The sequence below is a fragment of the Dromaius novaehollandiae genome, chromosome 3 (genome assembly GCF_036370855.1).
Source record: "Dromaius novaehollandiae isolate bDroNov1 chromosome 3, bDroNov1.hap1, whole genome shotgun sequence".
Lineage (NCBI taxonomy): Eukaryota > Metazoa > Chordata > Aves > Casuariiformes > Dromaiidae > Dromaius > Dromaius novaehollandiae.
This window is the reverse complement of record NC_088100.1, coordinates 67,548,538-67,564,723: the sequence shown is the minus strand read 5'-3', so window position 1 is coordinate 67,564,723 and position 16,186 is coordinate 67,548,538. Positions and strand designations below refer to the sequence as shown.

The window sequence follows — 16,186 nt, the reverse complement described above, 5'->3', positions numbered from 1 at the left end:
CTTTTTCCACTCTCTGTTCAACAAACAGGCAAACAAAAGGACCCAAGGAAACCAGAGTGACCAGAGTTCCCCCGATTAAACTCCTAATGAAAGTGTTAAGCAGCTGTAATACTGTGAGTGTCTTTATTGTTTCAGCTCTGTCAATAGAGTGACTTTGAAAAGCACTGATTTCTAAATTACAGCATCAAATTACTCACATTCAGTCTTTGTTTTCTTGCCTAGTCAAAGACACTAAATGCTGGGAACATGGAGAGTTTGATTGAGTGCCAGTCAGAGGTAAGCAGCCCCTACATTTCCCCAGCCCTTGCTGGTGTTGGCAGGCGCCCTTAGCCCAGTTGGGGGCTCCCCGGGAGGTGCCCAGGGGCCCTGCGGGTGCAGCGCAGGGGAGCAGGCTGGCTGGCAGCAGCGGGGGAGCTGCACGGGGCTGCCTGCTGCCTGCTGCCTGCCACTGCCATCACCCAGAAGCGGGCAGAGCCCTTCGTGGGTGACTCCAGTCAGCCCCATGCAGAAAGGGCTGGCCACAGGTGGGAGCAGCTGGGCTGTCCCCAGGGCTTCCGGGCATTTTGGGGAGGGAACCTGGCAGGGGCCAAAGCCATTGAGACACTTGCGGCTTCCTTACAGGGCAATCTGGGAAGAACTCCCCAGTGGCAGAGGAGAGCACCAGCAGGCAGCCTGTCCCTCCTGTCCCCCCCCCCGCCACGTTGGGATGCACAGTCCCTTGGGCTGTGCCTTCTCTGCATCCAACAGCAGCCTGAAATTGCACGGGGTCCATGGCCTGCAGGGCTGGTTTGGGGTCACTGGCTGCAGCGGCAGCCTTTGCCACAAGCACCACTGTGGGGCAGAGAGGCAGTGTCATACCCAGACCGAGGCGTCTCCTCAGAAGGTGTCTGATGACCTCTGGCTTTTCCCTGGAGCCTCTCCCACATCACTGCCTTGCTGAAGCAGCTTGCTTGTGGCCCTTGCTGCTGCATGGTGGCTCTGTAACCTGAACACGTTTCTTGCAGGCTGAGGTCAAGAAATGCCCCCTCTTGGTCCCGTCAGATACTGAAGAGGGCCTTTGCCACTTGATGGGTGAGTTTGAAAAAGAAACTGAGGAACTGTCCTCTGCCCTAATGCTTGCAAACTAGCGCTTCAGCAAAACTGTCTGCGTCACTTTATTCAGAGCAATTCAGAACCCTCAGTGCTACCCCAAAGACAGCTTAACCCCTGGACTGCCACTTATTTTCAAATGACCTCTCTGCTGAATGCTCAGTGGCAGTGATGATGGTGTTGAGTGCCAGAGGTGGTGGATATTCCTTGGTCCTCAGAGCAAGGTTTATTCCTGTTCCTTAGGAGCAATGGGAAGTTAGAGTGCTCACTTCTCCGGTGAGTGTCAGCACTGAGGCGTGGCACTGTGAGTGAGTACAGCTACCAGTGGTAATGCGCCAGAGCAAACAAACCCTCTGAGCAGCAGCAGCTGCACTTGTTTTTTCTCACCATGCAAAAATTTCTGGTCCTGTAAACACACTAGAGGAGACCCTCAGCAGGGCAGGGCCAGATTTGGAATAAGCTGTCATGTCAAACTTCCTGTCAGAAGCATCAGAAGCAGGAAGAAGTTTTATATGACACTGTAATATTAGGTGTCTTTCTCATGGGTTTTAAGCCTTCCCTAACAAGGACTTGTGCTGACCCTCAAATACAGGTCCTGAGAATTTCTACTGACCTAGGATAGCTTCCTTCTGGAGCAAAAGGCAACTCCTTTACAGGAAATTTGCAGAAGGCAGCTTCTTTAGAAAGCTCTCTAGCAAGCGGATCTATTCCTCACAGTTTCTGAAGGGGAAAAGCCCATATACCAATACAACAACCTCTTCCAAATTCTCCCATGCTCTCCTCTTTAAGATACAAATCCCATGCTAAGAGATTTTGGACCTGTGAGCCAATGAGGACTGGATGGGGTATTCTCATCTGCTGGGGCAATCCACTGGGTGGTTTAGCAGGGGCAAGGTAAAGCATTAGCCACAACAGGAGCACTGTCATTACAGCAGTGCTACCCCTGTGTTGGCAGAGCAGGAGCAATGTTTTTTCAAGTCAGCCTGTGCTAGAGGCTGAAAAACAGAAGCCCCTACTTCCACTCCCTAACTTGGATGGGGGCAATCTCAAACTGTGAATTGAAAATTGTCATTGCAAGCTGCTCAAGTGACAGGTCAGCCTTAAACAGTTATTGCAGAAAACTCTGTGATACCAAAAAACTAGGTAAACGTAAAATACTTCATGGTTATTTTTGTGCCTCGTATGTTCCCACTTCCTGAAAGCAAGCAGTGAGGAGAATGTTAAAAAAACAGGAAAGGTGGTGTCCTTAGAGGGATGGTCACAGTTTTACAGTTGAGGTGGTTGTTTCCTTAGTAACCACTTAGTTGTCTTTCCGTTTCTCCCTGTTTATTTTGAGTCACTGTTTCAAGATATCTCTCTGCTCTTCATTTGGTATCACATGGTGCTGCGCACAGACAAAAGGCAGCATAGCTCTCTCCTCCTGTTTTTTTAAACGGATTTTTGCTTTCATTTTGCTTGCAGCAGATGGAACTAAGAAAAGAAAGAAGGTGATATCATGGCCATTTGCTCTGCGACGAACCTCTACCAATGGAGACTGCCCAGGGCAGCTGGATTCTGGCCTCAAGATCCCTCTCTTTGGCCAACCTCTGGCAATTATTTGTGAGGAAGATGAGAGGCTGCCCCAACCAGTCCAGGTAAGCAAGCCTGGTGCTGTAGTTATCCTGCTTCTGGCTTCCCATGCGAGGCAGCAGCCCCAGCACTTGGGTTGTGGCTCTCAGGAGACAGGGGATGTTGGTGTTTCCCCTCCAAACACACTTCTGACTGGCGAGGCCTGAAGTTCAGCTCCCATCCCAGATTTAAAGGGGTCAGGTTTACGGGTTTCATCCAGCCCACACAACTTCTGCAGAAGTAACTTTGGAGTGCAGATGACCCAGGCCCAGGAAGTGGAGAAGCAGATCTGGTCCCTAGTGTCCATGCTTGTAGTCTTACAGAAGCCATATAAAGGAATCTGTCATCAACATAAACAGCCAGGGATTTCTGCATTTCCCTGAGCAAAGTGTTCAGCCATGGACTGACACTGACAACTAACTAAACCCTATCTTCTGATTAACAAGGATCTTGTGACAGTTTCCCCACCGAGCTGGCTTTCCCAGCAGAGAGGCTTTTTTCTCTCCTAAGCAATCTGTGCTGGGCACTCAACCTGGCTTGGGAAGGAAGAGATTCAAACCTAAAGGCTTGATCCATCCCTTGTTTCCTTCTGGAAGGAAGCGGGGATGACTCCACTGAAGTCAGTGGAGCTCAGAAAGAGTGTGGCTTGGGGGACAGTGAGGTTATTCCCCGTATGATCTACACGGAGCAAGAATTAGATCCTAACCCAAGCAAAGCAGAGGGTGCCTCCTAGTCAAAAACTCGCTTCTGCCTGTGAACTAATGCTCACCTGCTAAATGGCCTTTCTTCACTGAAGTAACACTTCTCCCTTCCCTATCTTGTTTCTTTGCTGCAGGATCTCCTGGCTATCTTGTATAGGGAAGGCCCTTCCACTGAGGGGATCTTCAGAAAAGCTGCCAATGAGAAAGCCCGCAAGGAGCTGAAGGAGGACCTGAACAAAGGCGGGAATGTTGATCTGGAGAGCAAATCTGTGCACCTGTTGGCAGTGGTCTTGAAGGTGAATTCTTCTGCCTTTGACCTGGGAGAGTACATTGCAAATCTGCATGGAACCACTTGAGTGCCTAGATGGGCGCAGGTGGGACTCAAAGCTGTAACTACAGTGAAGCCAAACTAAATGTTTCAGGCTTAGGCAAGCTTGGCATTTTTCTTTTCTACCTGATTTTCTGTTCCACCTGTTCTGCCACTGATTTTCTGCATGCCCATGGGCAACTCACTTTTCCTCCTCAGCATCCTCCTCAGGGAGGAATACTGAGATTTTGGCGTACACAGAAGGCTGATAGGTGCTAGGCCCTGCTATTGCACTAATATCAGTGTAACTTGGCATGTACTCAGACAGCCCACTGCTCCGTCAGTGGTCATGAGCACCTCTGAGAGGAGGTAGCTAAAACCAGCCTGCCTCCTAGGGAGCCCAAGTCCCGGCGATGCTCCCTCTGGGCTGAGGGGTACTGGCCAAAACTCATCTAAATATCTCGGCCTTGCAGGACTTCCTCCGAAATATCCCCTCCAAACTCCTGTCAGCCGACCTGTATGAGAGATGGATGCTAGCTCTGGAGAAGCCAAGCAAGCAGGAAAAAATTGAAGGCTTGAAAGAGTAAGTTTTGTAGCCAGTTATAGTGTTATGGAGAAGCTGGTGGAGGCCAGGGACTTCTCTGGAAATGGCGAGTCTCATGGAAAAAAACTGTCATCTCTATCAGCTTGCTAGTGCTGATACTACACAATACAGCCACAGGCTTTCACGTGCCTTTGGAAAGCCTGAAGTGCAGTCTCCTGACAATGTCTCCTCTGTCAGTGCTGTTGACCTCCTGAAAAATGTGGACTGTGCTGTAATGCTTGCCTTTCAGTCAAGATCTTGTCATGCAAGATCTTATAAGTAACCACGTGCTCAGCTGCAGTCAGGGATTTCTGAAGAGTACTTGTGTAAAGTAGTGCAAAACAGCACACATGGTCCTCTTCTTGGAGGAAGCCTCGTTTGGGTGAGTTTAACTCGCTCACAGAAAGAAGTAGCAGCCCCTGCACCCTGAATTCATGTTATGTTTTGTTTGTGTTCACTTAGAGTGGCTGACAAACTGCCCAGGCCAAATCTCCTCTTGCTCAAGCACTTGCTTGCTGTGCTCCACCACATCAGCCAAAATGCAGAGACCAACAGGATGGACTCCAGCAACCTTGCAATCTGTGTTGGGCCAAACATGCTGAGCCCAGACATGGACAACATGCTCCCGCTGGAAGTGCAGAAAGAGATGAATGACAAGGTATGTTGAAGTCAGCAGCTAGCTACCCTCTTCAGGGCACATGCAAGCCATGTACCCAGATCCCACCACCCCTGCAAAAGCTAAACGAAGGAGCTCCTCTGCACATCAGGGGAGTCCCTCAGCTGGGCTGTGCGCGACAGGCAAATCTCTCCTCTTGCCTCCTCTGAGCAACAGCAGCAGTTGCCCTGCAGTCCCCTGCTTCACACCACAGCTTGAGTGCAGCACAAGCAGACAGCAACGGACGCACTGTGGGCATAGCTACCCACCTGCCTCCTGTATGGCATGGACACAGTTGTGGCTAATGCCATGTTGTTTGTGTCAAGCCTGATCAGTCTGTCTGCAGCATCAGGCCTCACACTCTAGAGCGGACCCCCACTCTGACTTTGAGTTGCTATTGTGGCACAGGTCACCCTGTCATGTGATGCCCTTCACCACAAAGCACAGCTGCCACCAAAAGCACCTTGCTGCCTCAGCTCCTGAGATCATGTGGAGCAGCTTCATGGAGCTGCAGCCACAGAGCTACAGCTTTTGGTGCAGAAAGGGCAGTCAGGAGCAGGAAAGACCATTCACGATGTTTTCAGGACTTTGGCCTGAAAGAAAGGGTTTTCTGTGTGCAGGTGACAGTGTTGGTGGAGTTCCTCATAGACAACTGTGCAGCAGTGTTTGGGGAGGATGTGGCCTTGCCTTTCAGCCCTTTGGCTGAGGAGTCCCGCAAGCACAGAGACAGCACCGCAGGTAAGAGGATGGGCTGAGGCCTGTCACCACCCTGGGGCTGTTGCTTCCAACTCTTGGATTGGAGAGTGGAAGGCATCAGTGGAAATGCAGAGGGGTGCATTTCCACTGGTTCAATACGTTCTGGCAGGGTCTTGCTGCTGGAACACTTCCCAGAAGCTCCACATGACAGCACTCCCCAAACAAAATGCAGGCCCCATATTCAACAGCTGCAAAACCTCCCCTCTTCATTGAGTTACTTGCTATGCACTAGAACTCCCAAGATACTGCCCTCGGTGGGACTTGTGTTTCCTTAACTTCTCCACAAGTCCATAGGTACTAAGGTTGCACCTTGGCATCTGCCCAGGGGGCAGATGGTCCCACCGGGAAAGTCCCTTTTTCCCTTCAAGTGGCCACTAAAAACCAGCTAACAGGCACTTTCTCACCACAGAACACCCACGGGCTACTCAGCAGAATGGTTCTGCCCATGGTAGCCCAGAGCCTGATGCCGAATGCAGCCCCCGTACCTCAGAGATGGAGCAGCCCAAAGGGAGAAGCACGAGCATGAGCGGAAGATATCCAACAGGTGTCTCTGCTCCTTCGCTGCCTCAATTTACAAATGATGTCAGCACTATGGACAGGAGGTACTCAGAGCCAGACCTGTTCTTCCAGAACTGCTTGGAAGGCAGGATAAGGGACCAGAAGCTAACCAAAAGTGAGGACAATTTTCCTCTTCGGCAGAGACAGCTCAGGGTGGAGAACAAGGCACTGGAAAAACGGCTTTCAGTCTTGCCTTCACAACTATCAGATGACTCGCTACCCAGAACATCTTCCAGTTGCTCCCTGGAGAGCTCCTTTTCTGGCTCTGAGGGCTCAGTTTTCACCAGCTCCCCATTAGATTCACCAACTAGTCCCAAAAAGAACTTTTTAAATAGGCCTCAGTCTTTTTCAGCCACACCCATGGAGAACAGCAGCACACCTAGCAGAGAGATCAAAAAGCACTCCATGTCCTTCTCTTTTGCAAATCACAGGAAAACACTAACAAAAACCCAGAGTTGGGGGCCTGGAAAAAACATGTGTTTTCCAAGAGACAGCTTCACAACAAAAGGAAATCAGTTCTCCTGCAGAACTGTGCAGGGAAACATGCCTGATGAGAACAAGCCGTTGCCTGTGGGGTATCAGCAAAGGCCCCGTTTCAGGTCTGCTGATGAGGTGTTTAGAGAGGTGGACCAGAGGAATCCTAGAAGACCACCCACTTATGAAGAGGCTACAAAAAACTGCCTGTTCACTCAAGTTCCCTCCTACAGTCTTACAGTTCAAACTATGAGATCAACGATGTCAAAGCAGGATGCTTTGCCACTCCATCCATGCACCAGCTGTGCACAGGACATAGCATATATGGCTCCAAGGGATCTACTCAGTGACCGAGTTTCTGCAGGGAAGGATTCTGAGGGAGAAACTGCAACCCACAATGTTGCTGTTGGAGTAAACTCCCGTGTGAGTTTACCTGTGACTCCTGGAGTTTATCGGCTGAGAGCCATGTCTGAATCCTGTCAAAAGAACAAACACGAGTACGTGGCTCGGCGGTGCAGCCAGCCCATTTTTGAGGTAGACCAGATCCAGTATGCGAAAGAGTCCTACGTTTAAAAAGCCTATCCCTCCACTTTCCATTATACAAAGTAAATATTGTAAAACAGATGTCTTGCTCATTCTTTGTAAGATTTTACTTTCAAGGGATGAAAAATAAGCTAGCTCTGCATGAGCATTTTTTACTGGGGGACTCTCCTGAAGTTGTCGTCAGCTTGACATGTCACGTTTTTCCACCAGAAGAGGTAGGGTGGACAGACCTATGTATTCTTATGTAAAAATTTAAGTGAATATGCTGTATATAACCCGTTCTATGGGATATCTAGTCAGTAGCTGATAAACAGTGTTGTATTTGTATCCCTAAAAGGGCAATTTCCAAATTGGCATGTTCTAAACCTGTCCCACCTTCCTTTTCTTTTTCTGTATGGCTACAGACTCCATGCTATTTGTCATATATGTGCGTCTATCTGATGCAATGCTATTTTGTCATCAACGCCATTTCCACACTCTTCCATAATACCCCTTGGACCTTCTGCCATTCCCTCTTCCTGCTTACTAGTCATGAGAAAAATCTGCCCACTAACCAGCATTAGTATTGCATCCTGAACCAGGATCTAGAGCCATTATAGCCCTACAAGGTCAGTATGGGCAAGTATCAAGCAAGAGTCACCTGGCCTGAGGTACTTTTAGTCTAAAATATTGGACAGGCTGAGGTGAAAGAATTAGTATCTCCAGGTTTGTTTTTGTGAGCAAAAAAGAAATAAATCCTGTAAGCAAAAACTCTGGATTCCAGTTTTCAAGAGCTAAGCCTGTTCCTCATTTGTAAAATGATAAAAAATGTTGGCAGCATCCTTATAACCTTGTAAAAATGACTGGAAGTGCAATGTGCTTGTACATATAGGAACTTGTATGTGGTTAGTACTTAACTCCATGTTTGTGGCTCAGCGTAGCCTTGAACCAGGAGCAGGGAGACTTTTGTGTGACTCCTGTGGAACTTCACTACAATAAAGCACTTTTTGGCATGACTCTCTGACTGCTCCTTGTCTCTCTTTAAAACACCCAGGCACTACATGCATTATTCCTACATTCATACTCCTCTACAGGTATGGCAGTTCTATTGGAATGAGCTGACATCGCTACGCAGCAGCAGGGGAACGACTGGAGCAGCAGGGTCACCCCAGTTGCTGTTGGAAGAGCCTGCAAGCTAGATTGGTGGAAGAAACGCCTCTCTGTCAGGGCATCAAGGCACAGCCCCAGAGAACAGCAGTTACCAGTGGGCGGGGAGAGAAGTTACCAAGGGGTACTGCTGCTCCAGAGGTGCCTTCCTAGAAAAGGGGCACCAAGGCATCACCAGTGACATGTTTCCCAGCTGTAGCTCTTCCCAGGACACCAAGGAAAGGGGCAGCAGAGGAGCTGGCTTGAGAGGAGCAGTGCCTGGGAGGAGGAGCATGCGAGCAGGCTGCAACTAGACAGCATGCCTGCCCATTGGCCCGGGTGAGCAGAGGCACTCTGCTCCCAAGGAAGCCGCACGAGAGGATCTTGGTGCAAGCTGGAAAAAGCATCTGCCATTCTCCAGAATCTGCAGCTCTTCCATTGAGTGGGTTTCAGCTCTCCTTTGTATAAACCAGAAGTGTTTTGTCCTTGTGGCAGAGATGGGCATGAAGACACAACCCACGCCGTTGGTGAAATGGGAAGACTGAGAAACCATAGAACAGATAACAAGAACTTCAAAATATGTTGAAGCAAAAGCACTAAGATTTCTTTGGTAGCTTACTCACTGTATTTGACTGTGACAAGATGAAGGAACCCAGGAAGAACAACTGCCTGTTTCCTGGCCATTTCTGGAAAACCCAGGGAGAATGAGCACAGACACTTCATCAGAGATGAAGGGGGTCTCTCTCTGGGTCCAAGGAGGTGTCCTAGGGAGACATGGCAGTCATGCTCAGCAAGCTTAACTGGGCTCAAAATATTCAATTCATATGGGCCTGAATCTTCTAGTTTCTGGGGAAAAAATGAGTTTTTTGTCCATTGAGAACCTCTTTTAAGGCACTCTGAACACAGAAAAAACAAGATGAACAAAACAGAAGGGAGGTCTACACATTGTTAATGAACAAGGAGTAGGATGAAGGAACTGCATAAAACCGTGGTCCAGCCCCTCTCAGTTTGCTCTTGCATTGGTTCAAGTCCAAGAAGCACCACAATTGAACAAGACCTGAATGTAAACAGACCCCACAAGAGATTTACCCCCTCATTGACAGGGAACTTTTGTCTTCCTCCATTTTTGTACTTTAAGACTTGCCTTTTCAGTCAGCATTGTTTTCATGGCATGTCCCTTCACACAAGTGATTTTTCTTCCACACAAGCACTTAGGAGGCCTTAAAAGAATAGAGTGTCACAGAAAGCAGAGGGCTTTGCTTTAGCTCTCAGTGTTCTGTCTGCAGCTTGGAAAACAGCTTCTCCATGCTACCAGACCACCCTACTACAATCAAGGATTCAGTCCAGCCTTCCTGGCCTCCAAGGGTAAGGCACTTTAATGGCTATATCCAGCAAATGAGTTATCTGAGGGCCTTTGTTAAAACTGCCTCCCCAGCCAGGAAGACTAAATGCCCATTAACAGCTGCATCAGGCAGAGCTGGCTTTTGGCACAAGAGCCAAGTGACATCAGAAAGGCTCCTCTGCTCCTTGGGTTACTCCAGTAGGAGTACTGTACCACAGACTTCACACATCCAACTTTCTAATTAAATTTCATGAAGATACTCTAAATATACCAGGCATATAAACAGACCCAAAGAAGAAAAAAAGCATGATTAAAGCAGAAGATGCAAGCATTGCTTTGGCAGGCAATGCTGGAAATAAGGCTATTGGTGCAGTCTGAATGATGTTCCTCATGTTTGCATCCTGCTTTTGTCTGCATCCTCTGCTCTTTCCCACAGGATGCACCTGCTCTGGGGAGGGAGCAAGGTTGTGCAGCAAAGGACAAAATCTTAAGTCTAGCATTTCCCAGCTCGGCTTGCTGAGTAGAGCACCTTGGCTTTAAACATTGTAGTATGTCTGATTTTCTAGGATTTGAAAAAATAAACAGAAGAACAATGGAGTTCCTCATGCACCTGTGAGTTGTAATCTCTTGTTCTGCCACACAGATCTCAGCCACTTGATTTGAGAAAGCAACTTACAGCAAAAGTACATTGGCATCCACTCTGTAGCCATGCATTAGTGAAGGCTGAAAGAAATACTATCCCTGCAGGTTTCACAGGCATTTGGACTGGGACTCGGATGCAGACTGTAGACGTAGGTACTTACGTTTAGATATCTGTATGCAAGCATTTACATGAGCCTGCCTAATCTTCTGCGTAGTCTGCATTTGAGTCTCTCTACAGATTCCTGGGACTGAATTGAGACAAGGTGGAATTCAGCTGCCAGAAAGTAGGTGTCTACAATCATTTGGATATCCCAGGGCACCTCATGGAATTTTCTAAGGCATCAAAGAGGATGCAGGTCCTGATGTTTAGGCAGCTGAATCCTTCCCTAAAGTCTCTGCCTGTGATTGCAGCTGAGATCCCCACTTCACACACTGATGCCACATTTAGACATCTGAGGTGCAGGTCTTTATTATCTGGGGCTGACCACTACCCTGACTGACTGCAGAGGAACCATGAAACTTGGCATTTTGGGTACTATCTGGGCCCTGGTTCTCTAGCAGGCACAGGCCCTCCTGCTTGCCCCTCTCCAAAGCTTGAATCCTCCTGTTCCACCCCACCCCCAAGAACTCTGACTCAGGTCTTTCTCTTCTCTCCTCCTGGTTCTTCATTTTTGCCTCATTTTCATTGCCTCCCCATTCCCAGCCTGAATTCCTCACCTTCTCATCCCATTATTTCATTCTTAACTGAACCAAACCCAGCTGCTGAAGTCCCAATTTCATTTCTGTTCTTCCCATCCACAGACCCATTTCTCTCAGTCAGCCAGTTTCAGTCCTCCTCTTCCCCTTCTTTCACATTTTCTCCCTCAACTCTGCACTGGTTCTTATTGCAACTGGTTCTACCAACGCTTCATCTGGTCCCAGTCTCACACACACACACACAAACCTTGCTTTAGTCTCTGCATAAGCAGAGAATCAAAATAGGAGAAGGAAACATCTCAATAAGCTGAAGGAGAAGAGAGGCAATTCATGAAGTCCGATGGTGGTCTCACTTCACAGCTGTAACTGTGGAAATCCTCCAGCATGAAATATTCCATAGGCATGGAGGACCTTGACTTCATGAGATTTCAGCAATGGGTCTGCACATCTCATACTGTGGGAAGCATGGTGTATCAGCTACTAAGGAAGGAAATTGGGAGCTAGGTAAAGACTAAATAACAAGATACCATAAGCCACTTTTCCCTAGGCCTCACCAAAGCAATTCACAAGTCATGATGGTAGGGACGTTCTGGGAAAACTAAAGAGATCATGAATCCTTTGTACTTCTGGAAAACCAACTGCTGGCCCCTTCACAGTGATGAGCAAGAGAGTTGTTGCTACCATGGATACCTTCTTCTGTATAACTGCCACAGCATAGCCCAAGAAAGCCCTTCTCTGGATTCATTCGCAGAGTAGAATGTAACAGCTTGTTTACAGAGGACCTTTCTTCTCCTATCATTTCCTCTGGTGATTATAAATTGTATACTCCAGGCACAGGAAGCAACATGGAGATTGCTGGTACAAACCTGTGGCAAAAATGTTAACAGAAGCCTTATATTAATAAGGATCTTGGAGTGTTATTGCCCACACTTTGTATTTGGCTTTTAATTCCTTACAAAACAGACACACAGCTTTCTTTTTCAGGTATACTTGGCTCTTCAGTCTCTTACATTTTATCTCATCTGGTGAACCAGGTTTTGCAAACTTCTTCTTTCAATGACGTTGTCTGAGTGGAGGACAAGACTGTACAGCCTGCATTGACAAATGGCATTGGAGTTCCACAGGTAGTATTAGGGATAGTAGGGCATCCTCTTTGTTAACCAAAACTCTGTTTCTTTTGGGACGGAACCACTCTACAGGATATGATCATACTCCACAAGGATGGCACCTAAAATAAAACAAAGACCCCAGGACTTTTTCATCATGGGATTGTATCTCATCAGCCTTTTGATTAGAAATAGATCTCCATATTTTCACATAGCACTAGAGCCAGAATGGATGGCTTGGGAATCTCTGCTTCGAGAATGTACACTTTCAAAATGTTAAAGCTAATGATAAAATTACTGCCTTGTAACTCAGTTACATGTTCTAGGGAGTTCCACACAGCCTGTTTTTACCATAATGTTCCCTCTTGAAATACTGCTATCAAAAGTCTCCAAACACAACAACAGAAAGAAGTATTACAAGAGACAAAAAGCCATCTAAGGAAAATCCCTGTCTGTGTTATTTTTAGTCTGAAAAGTGGAGTTCTCTTCCCTCTACTGCCTGTTCTGGTTTCCGCATTGATCCTCACAGGAGCTTGTTGGTTTGCTACTGCACCGCCTTGGCCCTGCTTGTACCCAGGCTGACTCACTCCACACCTATACACTGCAAGAGACAATTTCAGCTTCCCATTGCACCCAGGCAGGTCTTTTGACACAGAGAACAAATTTTCTGCCATGCTGAGGCCAAGAGATAACAGCATTTTGTTAACACAGAGGTGAGCTCTGAAGAAATCTATGTGGGCAGCCTGGGATGCTGAATGATTGTACCCAGGCTGACTCACTCCACACCCATACACTGCAAGAGACAATTTCAGCTTCCCATTGCACCCAGGCAGGTCTTTTGACACAGAGAACAAATTTTCTGCCATGCTGAGGCCAAGAGATAACAGCATTTTGTTAACACAGAGGTGAGCTCTGAAGAAATCTATGTGGGCAGCCTGGGATGCTGAATGATAGCCTTAAGAGGATGAACCAGTTCTGAAGGCAAGGAGCCACTGATTTCCAGTGCTTCTTTTCCAGGACCTTCAACATCAGGGATTCCCTAGAGGAAGGTGTGATTATGGTTTAGTCAGGAATTTTATCTTTCTACCACGTGAATGTGTCCAGACACCCATCTTCTCACAGAATTCCTACAAAAGGGAACTCCACCCCCTGCTTCACTAAAAAAGCAGAAGAAAACCACCAAATGTCTCACTGTCAAAAACTCAGTGACTATAACTTTAGCTTTCTTCCCTTAAATGCATTAATTTATTTCCTCTCTCCAGAAAAAAAAAAGGATGTTTTCAAATGTCATTCCTGCAGTCCTGAGTTTTCATCCAATGTATGTCCATGTCTCCAATAATGTGTACATGAGTGATTCCACCTTCCTGTTCAAGGCCGTAGGCTTGCTTCTCCACTGGTCTGCAGACCTAGCGAGCACAGAGAGCTAGGAAAAGCAGGCATAAAATGCTGCTTTCTTGGTCCACATTCCCTCTGCATGGCTGAATGTCTCTGTCTCAGATGCAAAGCAGCCTACAAACTCAGCCATGAAGTTAACTGGGAAACTCAGTCATTACATTAACCAAGTTAAATTTGTAGTTCACTTGGTTAGCTGTCTGACCCAAAAAGCATTTCATGCCCATAACTGACCATGTTCAGTTGCAAAATTCAAATAATTATAACATGCTGTCACACTGCTAACATTAGCCAGATGGCAGTTACTGCGGCTATCATGGGTCTCTCCACGAGGACAATTTCGGTCTACAGGAAAAGGAAACCCACCTTGGTTAGGCGTTCTGGTTACACTTATCTCTGAATTTTGTTTGCAGTCAGTCATTATCGCCTGTGTCATCAGAACAGAGTGAAAACTTCAGAGGAACTTCTGAAGGCTCAAAATTTAGAAGAGGAAGCAACTCTTTCAATAAATTGTCTGACAATAATAGAGAGAAAATCCATGGAAAAAGAGCACCTACTATTGGAAAAGTGATATGATCCTCATATGGACAGCCAGCTTTCATGCACACAGCCAGCTATAAGCCTCTGTTGGGTGAACAACTGTTTTATTTGCCTCTTTGTTGCTCAGAAACACTAATTATCTAGTCATCATTTTTTATAGACCTTATCACTTTTATCATTTTAAATTAACCTCTTTCTTCCTGTGATAAATATACCAACCTAAATATCTCTAAGTGAAGCCCATTCCAAATTCTTTGTGCTCTTCTACAAGGAGAGAGGAGACCATAAATTATTTTCTGTTTCTAACCTGAAGCACCACTATGCAAGTCTGAATAAATGGTTCAGAAATCTCAAACAGATTTGACTCTCTTGAGCTCTGCTTTCTCTGCTTGGTAACAAGACATAGAGGTTTCATACTCTCTAAACAAAGCTGGCTCTTTAGCCAACCAGCTATTTACAGAACTGATCCAACGGCTGCTCAAAACTCCTTCTTCATCAACCCACAATCCTCCCACCTACTTCCCTGACAGAGTCTACAGTCCAAATTCAAACCCCGCACCTTCTGTATCACACACACAACATTGACAGTACAGAACAGTATTTTGTTAAATTGTAAGGGGAAAACCAGGAAGATTCCCAGACACATTCTCACAGAGGATGGCCTTGCAGTAAAGACTGAAGACTTGTAGTAAGGTCATTTCATTGCAGTGTCCTTTCTCCTCATGCTTCCTGCACTGTTTGGGGCTTTGCAATGCAAACCCTTCATTTATAGAGTGCAGCACTGTACTGTCCACTGCCCACTGCTTCCATGTACTGAGGCAGAGGCTTCTGCTTTCCCCTCACCCTTCTGGGTGTGATTTCTCTGTCTCAGCATTGCTGCATAATGCTGTGACTTCACCCAGCAAGTGCAGCTGGCCAGCTTTGGCTGTGATTCACCAACCAGGTCTCTTCAGTGCAACTGGTTAGGAGGTGAGAAAGGCACCACGGTATCCTTCCAGAACTTTGCACAGTCCTGTACTCCAAGGAGGACATGACATGATGTGAAACGATGCACAGATGCATGCCTATCCTGTGAATTACAGACACTAGGAGACATGACATTTGAGAAGTCTCTGGATGTGCGAAAAGGGGAAGAGCGGTCACTACTTCTCTGTAGGTAAGCACGGAGGATGGCCTTGTGATAAGGACTGGAGACTTGTAGAAAGGTTATTCAGTTAACTTCCGGGTCTGCTTTTGCCACATGCTTCCTGCCCATTTTTGACTAGGCAGTTCAACCTGATGAAAGCATAGATGATACTGCTCTGCCTCCCAGAGGTGTGATATGGGGTAATTTAGTCCAAGACTGTCAAACACTCAGGCTACTATGAAAGCACAACAGAGGCAGATCAGTCTGGTTTCTTCCTCTGCAAGTTAAATGCAGCTGAACAACAACTGCCCTGACTGCAGGGAGCTGGGACACAGGGCAGAGCTTCCTGGGGCGAGAGAAAGACAGCTGGGAGGGCCCAGGTCAGAGAAGAAAGAGGTAGGAAGGGGCTGGAAAAAAGTAAGAATGGGCTGGAGAGGGAGTAAGAACACATAATCTCTTTCAGTATCAATAGGAAGGTCACCCACAATTGCTTTGCCAAGTAGCAGTTTAATGAATGATAGTTTAAAACGAAGTGTGTACTGCTCCATCCTCTATGAGGCTTTCTCATCCCTCCACAACTTGCTCTAGTCACAGGCTCTGAAGGCACAAGGTGGTGGAGGGCAGGGATGTGAACCCCATGGCCAAGCTTGTCATACTGAGGAGCAACGCCTGTGGGGGAGAAATGAAGGGAAAGGCGATCCAGCAAAAGCAGTGTTCAGAGCCAGCAGTGAAGTGGTAGGGGAAAGCAGGATTGTGAACTTTGGCTTGAAATCAGGACCAATAACATCTATTTTTTGACCAGGGGTGGAGTGATGTGGGCCTTCAGAACTGCTTAACCCTGTGAGCTCAGGGCTGAGGTCAAGAGGAAGCTGTAGCACTACAGAAGGAAGAAGGGTCAATAATTTTGGCTTGTATTTTTATTCTATTCACAATTACAGATCAA

At 47.1% G+C, this 16,186-nt stretch overlaps 1 protein-coding gene across 2 annotated transcripts in view; it reads left to right on the top strand.

Annotated features, from left to right (window-relative positions):
• Positions 1-8,269, top strand: part of TAGAP (T cell activation RhoGTPase activating protein) — a 56,895-nt gene extending 48,626 nt beyond the window's left edge. For both annotated transcript variants that reach the window (XM_064509087.1, XM_026119455.2), the window contains exons 4-12: positions 29-113; positions 223-276; positions 1,005-1,071; positions 2,551-2,723; positions 3,533-3,694; positions 4,179-4,288; positions 4,751-4,946; positions 5,564-5,681; positions 6,109-8,269. In XM_064509087.1, coding sequence (XP_064365157.1) covers positions 87-113; positions 223-276; positions 1,005-1,071; positions 2,551-2,723; positions 3,533-3,694; positions 4,179-4,288; positions 4,751-4,946; positions 5,564-5,681; positions 6,109-7,304 — 2,103 coding nt within the window. In that variant the 5' untranslated portion in view covers positions 29-86 and the 3' untranslated portion in view covers positions 7,305-8,269. The remainder of the gene's footprint in view (positions 1-28; positions 114-222; positions 277-1,004; positions 1,072-2,550; positions 2,724-3,532; positions 3,695-4,178; positions 4,289-4,750; positions 4,947-5,563; positions 5,682-6,108) is intronic.
• The last annotated feature ends 7,917 nt before the right edge of the window (positions 8,270-16,186 follow it).